The 12,511-nt window shown below is 44.8% G+C and overlaps 2 protein-coding genes across 5 annotated transcripts in view; one reads left to right on the top strand and one right to left on the bottom strand.

Annotated features, from left to right (window-relative positions):
* Positions 1 to 12,511, bottom strand: part of LOC106811382 (palmitoyltransferase ZDHHC18-like) — a 16,289-nt gene that overhangs the window by 3,109 nt on the left and 669 nt on the right. For all 3 annotated transcript variants that reach the window (XM_014814968.1, XM_014814969.1, XM_014814970.1), the window contains exons 2-9: positions 9,152 to 9,312; positions 6,620 to 6,775; positions 5,579 to 5,716; positions 5,164 to 5,212; positions 4,534 to 4,636; positions 2,995 to 3,104; positions 1,786 to 1,930; positions 1,173 to 1,386 (exon numbers count right to left, since the gene is read on the bottom strand). In XM_014814968.1, coding sequence (XP_014670454.1) covers positions 1,173 to 1,386; positions 1,786 to 1,930; positions 2,995 to 3,104; positions 4,534 to 4,636; positions 5,164 to 5,212; positions 5,579 to 5,716; positions 6,620 to 6,775; positions 9,152 to 9,312 — 1,076 coding nt within the window. The remainder of the gene's footprint in view (positions 1 to 1,172; positions 1,387 to 1,785; positions 1,931 to 2,994; positions 3,105 to 4,533; positions 4,637 to 5,163; positions 5,213 to 5,578; positions 5,717 to 6,619; positions 6,776 to 9,151; positions 9,313 to 12,511) is intronic.
* LOC106811384 (centrosomal protein POC5-like) overlaps positions 11,683 to 12,511 on the top strand; it is a 27,067-nt gene continuing 26,238 nt past the window's right edge. For both annotated transcript variants that reach the window (XM_014814972.1, XM_014814971.1), the window contains exon 1: positions 11,683 to 11,803. In XM_014814972.1, coding sequence (XP_014670458.1) covers positions 11,698 to 11,803 — 106 coding nt within the window. In that variant the 5' untranslated portion in view covers positions 11,683 to 11,697. The remainder of the gene's footprint in view (positions 11,804 to 12,511) is intronic.

Below are 12,511 nucleotides of genomic sequence, written 5' to 3'. Positions count from 1 at the left end.
CGGCACGCACGCACGCACGCGTGAGGTAGACCGCCGCCCCCATGCACGACGCGCCGGCATGCACGCACGCACGGACACTGCACGCGCAGGTCAGAGCGCAAACGCCCGGCCATTGCAGCAGCAGCGCACGCACGCGGCAGCAGACGCCGGCCCCCACGCCAGCAGCACGGCACGGCGCAGCATGAAACGCCGCCACTCCACACACGGCACCGCACGCGCAGCAGGACCCGCGCCCATGCACGCACGCACGCACGCGCAGCAGACCCGCCCCCGATGCACGCACGCAACGCACGGCGCAGCATGACGCCGCCCCCATGCACGCACGGGGGCACGCACTGGCGCACAGCAGACGCCGCCCCCCATAGCACGCACGCTACGCGCAGGGCCAGACGCCGCCCCCCGCACGCACGCACGCGCAGTAGACCTGCCGCCCCCACACACTGCACGCACGACGCACGCAGACCGCCGCCCCCACGCCACGCACGCAACGCGCAGCAGACGCCGGCTCCCCACGCCCGGCACGCACGCGCCAGCGCAGACGCGCGCCGCCCATGCAACGCACGCACGGCGACGCGGCAGCAGACAAGCCGCCCGCACGCACCGCACGCACGCGCAGCCGACGCGCCCGCCACACGCACGCACCGCGCAGCAGACGCCGCCCCACACCACGCACGCACGCGCAGCAGACGCCGCCCCCATGCACCGCACGCACGCACGCGACGCCCGCACCACGCACGCACGCACGCGCATGCACGCCAGCAAAGCAGGCGGCATGCGGCTTAACACGCGACAGAAAACAGGATCAATTCATGGCTGGCTCTAGCCGGGCGGCGTGCGGGGGAGGGGACCTTCTACAGAGGTGCAATGCAGCAGCCCACGCCCCACATGCAGCAGCCGCCGCGCCCCACGCCGGCCTCCCGTCCCCGCGCCGCGCCCATATTACCGGCGCCCATATTACGGCCGTGCACCGGCGGATTGACGTGCCGTTGAGTCCGACCGTTTCCCGTCAACTTTTCAATCGACGGACGAGTCGTCACTCAGACGCTGCTGAACCCAGCCAACGACCAACCCGTGGTCGATGCGTCCGGGGCCGTGGCCAACATGTCTCCGTGACCGTCCCCTCCCCACCTCTCACACGGTGATAGAATTGAGACTCCTGAAGGGTGGCTCACCGTTTACCGGCACAATTTTAGGCATGTGCTGCACTGGGTAGGGCTTGCTCGCGTGCTGGTACGCGGCGGCGGCGGTGGCGGTGGCGGACGCGGCAGCAGCAGTGGCGTCGTCCGGACTCTCCTGGTAGCCGCCGTTACTGCCCATAGGTGGCGCCGGCGCAATGCTGGACGGCGACGGCAGCTTCTTGCCGGGTCCGTTGCCGTGCGACAGGGGCTGCGGAAGCGAGAAGACGACACAGATGTCGGTGACGCCGGGATATATATACTACTACAATATATACATATATGTATATGTATATATATATATATAATGCACCTGAAAATTCTATAAAGATGAAAGCACTTGTGTAAAACTAAATGTTGGATTATTTTCTTTTTAACTATAACTGAATTTCGTGCAACCTAATCACTTCGTTATAATAACTGATACCTATAAGCAATCGTACTTAGCTAGTTTCATCAAAATATGCACGATTCGAATTTTGATTATTCGTTTTTATTTCCGCCGCCATTTCTTGCGACTATACTACGACAATATACATACATATATATTAAGGTAATAAACATTTATATTTTAAGCGAAGATCAGAGAGCGACAGGGAAATCGGAATACCTGTTTCTCCGTGCTGATCGTCGAACCGTAGTTGTCGTGCCGCACGTTGACAATGTTGTTCTCTGACATCACCGCACAGCTGCTGCTGCTGTTACAGGTGATCTGTGTTGTGTCGGGGACCACGTAGCCCCGGCTATCTATCAGGCTGACCCGGCAAAACAACAACCAACGATGATTACACACAGTGTCCGGCACCACGTAGCCTAACATAGAAGTTGTTAGAGAATGGTCACCAATGACCACCAAAGACAAACAAGATATAAAATAACAACCAGCGAAGTTATGCATAATGTATTACCTCACAATACAGGTTGTTAGAGAATGGTCACCAACGACCATCAATGGCATACATAACAACAACCAATGAAGATTACGCACACAGTGTATCACCTCACATGTTGTTGGGGGGGGGGGGGTCACCAACGACCACCAAATATAAAGTATAAGTAGTGTTGTCAATCGGTTGTAATTTCGTAATCGATCATCGGTTGGACCCAAGTAACCGATGATCGGTTACAATCGGTTACTCGGGGTGTTGAATGCCTGCGTGTGCGTAACGTCGTGTGCATGTACGTGTGTGCATGTATGTGCTTGTTTAGCCCTGTTTACTGTTTGTTTTGCACTGTTTACTACTGTGTGTATAATACATGTATGTTAATGAAGGATAACTTGTATAGTAGCGATGATATCTCTGATTCTCATCACTTTTCACAGTTTTCTAGTTCAAGTTTAAAAAAAAAATATATATATATTATTATTATTTTATTTTTTTTTTCGATGAAATTGATTATAAATTTTGATAACCATGCGCTTGGTTCGAGCCACTGTTCAACCGATGATCGAGTATAATCGATGATCGTGACATCACTAAGTACAAGTGATTTCATTTCACATTTTGTTAGGTATGGTCACTACCAACCATTAACTGTGGGTTATTTTGACAGGGGTCGAAATTAGCGGTATCCCGATATCCGCGGGATACCAGATTCTTGTGCGGGATACCAGATTTCAATACCTGGTATCCCGAATGGATACCATAATAAAAATCTAATTTCGACCCCTGTTTTGCCCCAGATTTTGCTAGAGAATGGTCACCAACAACCATCAATGATTAACTACAGCTTTTATTTTGCCCCACATTTTGTTAGAGTGGTCACTAACGCCTACCAAAGATTATGTTTAGACAATGTTTGACACCAGCCAACTTACCTGGGTGGGTTTGGTGCACACAGGACAGCTAAGCAATTTCCACCCAAAGAACCCTGGCTGAAGGGGTTAAAATTGTCTTGCCCCCTCTTCGCAGAAAATGACCCCTTAATCTGCAACGAGAAATTATTACGTGACAACACAGCTGCTTCTGGCTGTCACCTAACATTGCACAATATGGTTTGCACATTGAATATTAAAATACATGTACAATTGAAATATAATGGGAACGTAGCTTTCAACATTACCGAGTATGAATGATCCTAAATACCACGTTTTTGTTGTTTCAAATATCAATTAGAAGTTCAACTTGATTTCCAAAGAACAGTGTTTATTTTAATGTGTGACGCCGTTTACTTTTGCCGTTTCTCAAGGTGACGAACCATGTTCTACTTTTGATGTCGATTTTTCTACGTTTTACACTAGGTGCTTTACTTCTCAATCATTTAAATACTAGAGCAATGCAATATATGTACGATTTCACTATTAACTTCTAGTAAAATTACGTATACATTGATATCATGATATGGATGCATAAATTTACATAATTGCTCGTGATAACAATAATTTTACTTTCAGCATCAGCTCTCGCACTGAAAAGCGTGAAAATTTAAATCCAAAAGCATATCTTTTGTCACAGCCACCAGAGGCAGCACATGCAAAGGCATAACTCACATACAGAGTAATAATGTGCAATAGGGAAACTCGGGTTTCGCAAATTTGCACCCATACAGTCTTTGCAAAATGTGACCACTTTACTGAAGGTATGGAAATTCGCCCGTATGGAATAATTACTACCAGTACCACTAAACCTATAGGATATGAAATGTAAATTCTCTCATGATAGGTTTTTAAAGGAACAAGCAGGGGGTGTTTTCTTCCCAAAAAAATGTGGCATTGCTCAATCACTGCCAATAAAATTAATGTATTACATGTGCAGTACAGCTGCCAACAAGTCGGTAGGACCCGGCTTGAAATGTGCTGCTAGCTTAAAGCCTATTAGACAGAGTCTGGCTCTGAGAGCAAACACTACTAGTGTGGTAGTGGGTGTACTATGGAATGTGTGTGTTACTGAAATCGGTGCCCCTGTGTCCAGTATACTCATGCCACATGGAAACTAGTAATACGTTTCCTATTGAGTATTCTGAACTCCACTTCCATCCCAGTGGTGTATGTGTGCATGTGTGTGTGTGTGTGTGTGTGTGTGTGTGTGTGTGTGTGTGTGTGCGTGTGTGTGTGTGTGTGTGTGTGTGTGTGTGTTTGACAGTGTTCGCGTGCATTTATAATTGTGCTTGTGTTAGGGGAGAACAGATTAACCAATAAAATTGCTATGTAGAATAAGTTGCTTGAACATAATGCTGAAATGTGGAGTACTGCTGTATTTCAAATGAATTTACTATACGAATGATCTAATTCTATTTAAACGCATCAATCTTTGCTTCCACATCATTGGAACTACTAACTTGCACAGATTTCAAGCCTCGGTGCATCAACAAAACAGCGTACTGCTAAGATGATGAACATAGCTAAGATAGAACTTACATCTTCATTAGTGGTCTGGTTGGATGTCGTAAGATATGTGTGGAAGCCAGCCAGGCCCAACACCGACCAAACGGAGAAGAAACATATGATAGCTTCGACAATAGTGCAGAGGAGTCAAGAAACAAACGCAATTACAGCGTTTCCTCTGAGGGAAAATTAGATAAAGGAGGTAATGGCCAGTTTGGGAAAAAAACGCGCATGATGGATTCAAAGGCAGTTATAAAGCCGTAGGCAATTATATAATATAGACAACATGGCAATCTAAATATGCAAGAAGCACGTGGTGATCTATTTAATTTTGGGTTGACACTATTTTGACAACGGCGGATAAATACAAGAATATTTTCACAACAGCGATGTTAAATTTGACAACGGCGATGCGCCACTGTGCCTATAATGAAACCCTGAATTATGAAACCCCCCGAAATATAAAAGAATGCAATCAACTAGGAATCTGTATACTCAATTAATTAACTGAAAGGGGAGAATTACCAACGGTTTATATTATCAGTTTAATTGATTATTTATATATTCATAGATGATATTCAGATACAAAATCAGCCTCAAAAGTACGCATTTAAATGCAAATGATGTCGGCAAACGATAAATTTTTGCATATGAAAAGGATATCTTGCTGGCGACTGCTTCAGTGCTTGCAAAAAATCATGCTGCTTTGTTACTAAAGAAAGGAGAAGAAATTCGTTACACATCGAGCATGTCACGCCAGATAACTACACATTAGCTTAGCTATATAATAGAGCTTCAACTTTAACTAGTACAATAGTAAACAATAGTAGCAGAAAAACTAAACATATATACTAGTTCTATGATGTGACAAATTCTCACCCAAAACTGCTACTACACACATGCATATAATATTTGCTTCTAATATAATAACATGTACGTATTACAAAATTGGGCACTGGCTCCTTAGGTAAGCTTTTACTTCCAGTACCACTAACAATAATAACATATGGGTCAACTTCTAACATTTTGTTTATAAATGAACTGCCACATATTAGCAGGAGAAAGTATGAATACTTACTAATGATAAGATGTGTGATAACACACGCAAAAATGAAGACACAGAGGAATGCTAGAGACACTATAAATAGATAGAAGTATCTGTAGTTGCGCTTGCCAACGCAGTTTCCGACCCACGGACAATGGTGATCGAACCGCTCTGAAAAGAGATTAACCATCATTAGCTCAAACGAGTTTTATTGCGGTTAACCATAAACAATCATTGCTCTGCGTCCAGCATGCAAATGGGACCAACCAAGTTTGATATGCGCATTTAAATGATACGTTTAGAAATGAGAGTTTGGTTGGGTTCACGCACGATTACCGTATATATACTCGCGTGATAACCGCAAATTTGGCCTCAGATTTCAACACTGTATTTGCTCTGTGGTTTATAAGTGCGCCATACCGTGAGGGGAAATATTTGTTCATCGATCGTTGCTGAGTCTTGTCACTCGCGGGGGCGATAATGGGTGAATCTAACGTTCATTAAATAAATGCATAAATCGTGTTTGCCTATATGTTTTGATAATGTAGTATTAACTACTGATAGAAAATGATCTTGCTTGTGTTGACATGTCACATGATCATGCTAATTTTGTCAATTTCCACCCATTATCGTTCACAATTGCACCGCAAATTTTCTGGCGAGATTACCTCGATTTAAGTGCGGTTTATACCTGAACTAGGCGCAATACTTGGTTACCCGATTCAAATTGAGGTGCGGCTTATAGGCGCCCGCGGTTATTACGCGATCATATACGGTAGTTAAAATTTTATTTAAGTAGGCGTATAAATTTATTTATTTATTCATTCATTCGAGAGTGTGCACCGCCTGAGATGCATAAACCAGTGATTGGTGGAAATCGTTAAAATATTTTAGTACACCTCTTTTCCCATACCAATCACGTTAATTATTTTCTCAGCACATTATTGATATCATAAAGCGAACAGTGGCCATAACTTTTCATAAAATGTCGACTCAAACTTTTCATCACTCCAGACGGTGCCCCGCTCCGCCCCGCTCCACCCCCCATCTCACGTCGCCCGCACGCACACTCACCGACGCAGTTGTCACACAAGCTGCAGTGTGATGCCCGCGGAGGGCGGAATATCTTACACGTGAAGCAATACTTCAGCTTGACGGTCTGCCCCTTGATGACGATCTCCTTGGTACGCGGCGGCGGCCGATACGACGGCGACGTCGCGTTAGAAACGTCTGCGAACAAACGACAGAAAACACATGAACAGGCATCACATGCTCTCCACCAGGGGTTCCTAACCTGTGGTCCATGAACCCCTTTGGAGGTCCATGGATGGGCTTCAGGGAGTCCGCAAACCAGGCGCATACAAATTACTGTGTTTATGTGCTTATGTGCGTTTTTCTCGGGAGGAGTTGATAGCTTTTGTCAGATTCTCAAAGGGGTCCATGACTCAAAAAAGGTTAAGAACCACTGCTCTACACGCACGCACATCAACGCTCCACGTGCATGCAGCGCGTTCGACAGGTTTGCCCCTGGATAAATTATTTTTATTGCGGTTAAATTATGTGCAACAATGCCTCTTATTGAGTAAAAGGGGCAATAATTTTACCGCGCTTAAATTTTATCTACCGCGGATAATTTATTGTTTGGTATAGTATGATGGGCATCATACACGTGCACGTACGAGCACACGATGCGTTGCTGTTGCTGCAACGAGCGCTGGCTAATTAACAAGAAATATGCGATACAGCAGCAGCGCAAAGGTTCCGCATACGATACTCTCAACGTTTTTTTGGCCATTTTTTTTACAGGGTAGATGTTGCAGCACTGTTTATCGTACCTGACGTAGAATTATGTGCACTCGGCACCAGGCTTCATAAGTATATTAATACACGTCACATACACATAACTGATTGGTACACGACGTGCTTTGGCATTTACACAGTCCAGGCAGCAGCATTGTGGGTTTACCTACGCCACGCACGGCGATACAACAACCGCTGCACCCCCACGACTCGGGGATACTGTTCGTGTTTCAGAGAGAACGCTGACTACTCTTCAGACCCTCCCGAGGATTAACCAAATTATTGATGTGCCGTGTATATTGCATGACACATGGAATTCCGCGACAGATGCATGCACGATTCCTAGCACCACTGAGCATTCATCGTTGCATTAGGCAACCCTTAAAAAATTGTTTGTTTCCCCTTTACCTACTCGCCTCTCAGGGTACCGACTGTGTAGGTAGGTGAAAAATCTTTTTTATTTTGTTTTGACAAGATGTGTGTATGTATATTGTATATTCTGTTTTGTGTATATGTTTTTGCAGAACAAATTTGATTTTTTTTTTTTTGCGAAACGAAATAACTTTTGTTTTGTTTTAATCGGCCAATAAACTCTGTCGAGTAGTGGCGTTTTGGCGAGTCGGTCGGTAAAGGGGAAACAAGCAATATTTTATCTTAGGCCTTACATGTGTGATTCACATTACAGTGTCTGTGAGGATGGGCTTGTGATAACTACTACACCATCGCAGCAGAATCACCGGTATCTGGGTGTTTATTTTAATTTGTTGAAGGGCAACTAGATCAATAGTTGCGTGGCACAGCCCTGCCCCCAGGTTCCCTCACAGTCCCCATGCAATTAACGAGCCAAATCACCCTTTGAACCGTGAACTTTACGCTTATATGGTTCGCAGCTTCTGCAGAGCTGACGTGACGCACAAGCACACGCACCGACCACCCCGTGATTACTTCTCAAACACACGCAACTGCCTCGTAACCTGATTACTGTATATTGTTATGGAACGAACGGTGTGGATATGCGATTGCATTCACAACTATGATCATCTCATGTACAAAATTCAAAAAATTGTCGATTATTAAAGCCGCAATATGCGCATCCAAACGCTAATTTCTCCAGTACTAGACTAGCAAATACTTCGTGTCATGCATAATCACACTACCTTATGACAAAATAAACTCTAGTTCCTCCCATTTCACTGCGCGTTTGCTTAAAACCCACAAGAAAGAGGTGCGAAATCTGTCAATCCGGCGCCAACGCCGAATTGTTTGCCAAACAATTTAGCCCCGAATCGGTTAGGTGACGGCACATGTTGCTACGGGTTGCACCCGCTGTACGGTTGCTTGGCAGAGCAACGCAAACGTGTCAACAACATCGTAGAATTTGAACAACATTGGAGGTATTTTCAAATACCTTTAAAGGCTTTTATAAGACAACGCGCAGTGAAATGGGAGGAACTAGAGTTTATTTTGTCATAAGGTAGTATGATTATGCATGACACAAAGTATTTGCTAGTCTAGTACTGGAGAAATTAGCGGTTGGATGCGCATATTGCGGATTTAAAGAATTCTCGAAATGTCTGTATACATGTACCGATTTTTAGCCGAGATGAGCAATGTGACCCTAGCATATTTCACTGGCATTGTTGGTATTAACAATTCACAGTTCCACATCGATTCACGTTACAATATACGGCTAACGAACCGCTCACAGATTGTTTCCACTAGAATTTAATCTAAATATTATTTTTCCAATAGCCGTTGTTTTTAGCGTGTGACGGCAACACACACAGAAGCATGGACTATTGCTACCTATCTGTTTCTCTATGTCGGCTGCTTCGTCCGGTGTTGCCCGAGGGATCACTCCTGGGTCACTGAAGCTGGTGCGCAACAGTGTTGCCATGGTGAACAAAAACAACACGGCTGCTATCACGGGAATCGCTGCCGTCAACTCCCTTGTTAAAAATGGACAGCTGAAACACAATCTTGAGGTTAATTTTTACTTTTCTTCCCCCTAAAAATTCATGTAGCTGCACTACATATATATAGCTTATTTTTTAACAGCTCTAAAATTTGCTTAGTAGCATATCCTTTAACCTGGTAACACAATATGTAGTGATCAGTGGATTTATTATTTTAAAATGACATTTTTAATTAGGTGAAACATATGACTACATTTACCACTGTACTACATAATTCTTGACATATATATTAGGTTAAAAATCTAGCCATTAAAATGTACAAATCTATTTTGCAAACACAACACCCAATGTTTAGCTCCCCACCACCTCCATCAAGATAATATTGTCAGTCTTAACCATAATACAGGCTGCTTGCTTGCCTCTCGCAGTGGAGACAAGTATCAACATGGGTCGAAATCATAAGGGGCCCGATGCCCGTATTATAAGGCTCGGGCCTGAAATTTCTAATACTAACAAGCCCAACGGGCCCGTAGAAAATCCACCCCCAGTATGCAAAACCGTCCCCGGCCTATAAAATTTGCCTGGCGGGCCTGTAAAATCCCTTACCTACAGACCCGGCTGGCCTGTAAATTTTCAAACTAATTGCTACCACTGATCAAGATTCCAAATTCAAGACACATGTATATACCTCGAGCTCTGAGACTGATACTCTTCTATAGAGAGAGTGTCATAATCTGACAGGTATGTTACCCCCTAGGTTAACCACCCGTTCATTTTGCCCTATTTCACACAACTGCACTGGTAAATCAAGTTCGTCTGACAGTATGAGTCACTTCCTGCATCACTGGGAAAACTCAGTCGTACATCACGTCGCAAAACATAATCACCTAGTCTCGCACAGCAGCCACAGATAAAAGAAAAACTCACCCAGAAACCTGAATCTCTATTGTTAAAATGATAAGGAACCTTCTTTTCTGATACAGTCTACTGCCTTTAAAATTTGTTGGCTGCAACTTATTCCACTGGTTTAGGAAATGTAATGAGCACATATATACAGCAAAGATAAAAGACTACTACACCAGTTGTTCTTGCATTAAAGCCATTTCAGGAATTGAAAGTTGCCACTACATAGGAACCACTTCAGACCAAAAACTTGTTCATTATTGATAAAATAACATCCATAGTTTAGTAAATACATTGTTTGCCTTTGTTGCACGATTTCGACAACGTATTGTAGTAATATGTAAGACTGACTTGACCTTACACTACTCTTTAGTTATATAGCAAGAACAACAAACTTATCTACCAATGACTGTCATTGGTAGATAAGTTTGTTGTTCTTGCTATAACTAAAGAATTATGTCATGTGCATAAAAAACGAATAGATGGCACATTACTTATGCCATTTATTTCTGCCATTTGTAGAAACTTGTGAAACGGCATGATTATGGAGCCAGCTGGTATAGCAGCCGTTCATGTTCATTGTACAGATATGTTCGTAGAAATATTGATAAGATCCTGCATACATAATAATGCGAGTCATAAACAGCATCCTGCTAAAGCCAAACATATTCCCTATCATGTATTCATGTTATTGGGTTTGATTTCCTAGTTACTTTCTATAGGTACAAATAGGGCCTAAAACTACAGTGACCCATCTTCGATACACACGTAGCAGGAAGCAAGAAAGTAACTTTCAGCTACACTCCCATCACATTACAACAGTCAACAATACTCGGTAGCCTGCAGGAATGCAAGTTTGTTACACCGAGTAAAGTAGTTCTTTAAATAAAGGAATTTTGCACAGGGGAGAGATAGTGATCCGCTAGGGGACAGCTCTGAATGGCTAATTTTGTCTCTTATTTATTTTATTATTTATTATTTTTGGCTAATTTTGTTTTATTTTAGAATTAGGGATAGGGTTAAGGTTAGGATTAGGGTTAGGGTTAGGATTAACTGATTTCTATATCCACAACTTATTTCTATATTCACTACCGGTATCTCTCCCCTGAGACTAGCTCTAGTACTATAGCCCGCGTACATTGACTGCCGCAGGGCTATAGAACATTGTCGGCTGGATTTTGCAGCAACACCGGGTCCTGACAGGTCCCACTCAAAATGGCTCACAAAACGTCGGTAGGTGGCGCCACGTGGGAGCAAGCGGTGAACACACTGTGGGCGGAGAGAGAGGAGGAAGAAGAGGAGGACCTGACAACCTGGGTGCGGACAGAGGAGGAGGAGGAGGAGGTTGACCTCACGAAGTGGGTGCGGACGGTGGCGGAGGAAGAGGAGGAAGAGCAGGAGGACCTGACAACGTTAGTGTGGACGGTGGAGGAGGAGAAGAGAGAGGAGGAGGAGGAGAAGGAGGGGGAGGAGCAGGAGGAGGAGGAGGGGGAGGAGCAGGAGGACCTGACAACGTGGGTGCGTACGGACAGGATGGAGGCAGCGGACAAGGCTGAGCGTCTGCTCTCGGAGTTTGCGGCGACGATAGAGCAAGCTCATCGTGACATGGAGGAGGAGGAGGAGGAGGAGGAGCCTGCAGGTGATGATGATGACTGCCTCAGGGTTACACGGGGGGGAGGGTACGCGATGGTACACGCGGGGGGAGGGGGAGGTGGGGGAGAGCATCCGATGATGCTCTCAAGTCTCCAACGCGGCAGAGGGTTTTTATTCTAGGAAGGTGGTTGCCTGAGGTCTGGCTTCTACTCTCACTCTCAAGCCTTTTATATTGCATAGTGTCTTATGTAGCAGGGGGCTTATTAAGGCTACCTAAGGTACCTAAGGACCAGTCGCCTAAAGTCTGGTATCACCTCGAGGTTTTGTCGCAGTCTCATCCAGTCGCCTACTTTAAGATTTCGCTTTCCCGTACGTAGAACTCGTCGGTCTTGTCAGTGCAGGGCTTTACCTCCTGTCCCGAATCATTCATATTGATGGTGTGGGGGGCGGCGATGCTGTCCGCATCTCGTGGTCACATGCCGTGCATTTCATTGTTAGTTCTGAATGAATTCTGCGTGAAGGATGAAGGAAACACTGGCGATTTTCTTAAGGGAGTTTTCTGTATGAGTGGTAGGTAGGTGCAGAAGCCAGGTGAAGTGATGCTGATCACTGATATGACACGGTAACTATTGCATGAACAGAGAGCACATGTGTGTGGTTCAGGGAAAAAAATATTATTTATTTTTCGGGGGCTAGTTTTCAAGCTCGCGTGCACGAAAATAGCACTCTGAAATTTGGTTTGCATTGAACTCTA

The sequence above is a fragment of the Priapulus caudatus genome, unplaced genomic scaffold (genome assembly GCF_000485595.1).
Source record: "Priapulus caudatus unplaced genomic scaffold, Priapulus_caudatus-5.0.1 Scaffold533, whole genome shotgun sequence".
Lineage (NCBI taxonomy): Eukaryota > Metazoa > Priapulida > Priapulimorpha > Priapulimorphida > Priapulidae > Priapulus > Priapulus caudatus.
This window is presented reverse-complemented; position numbering and strand designations above follow the sequence as displayed.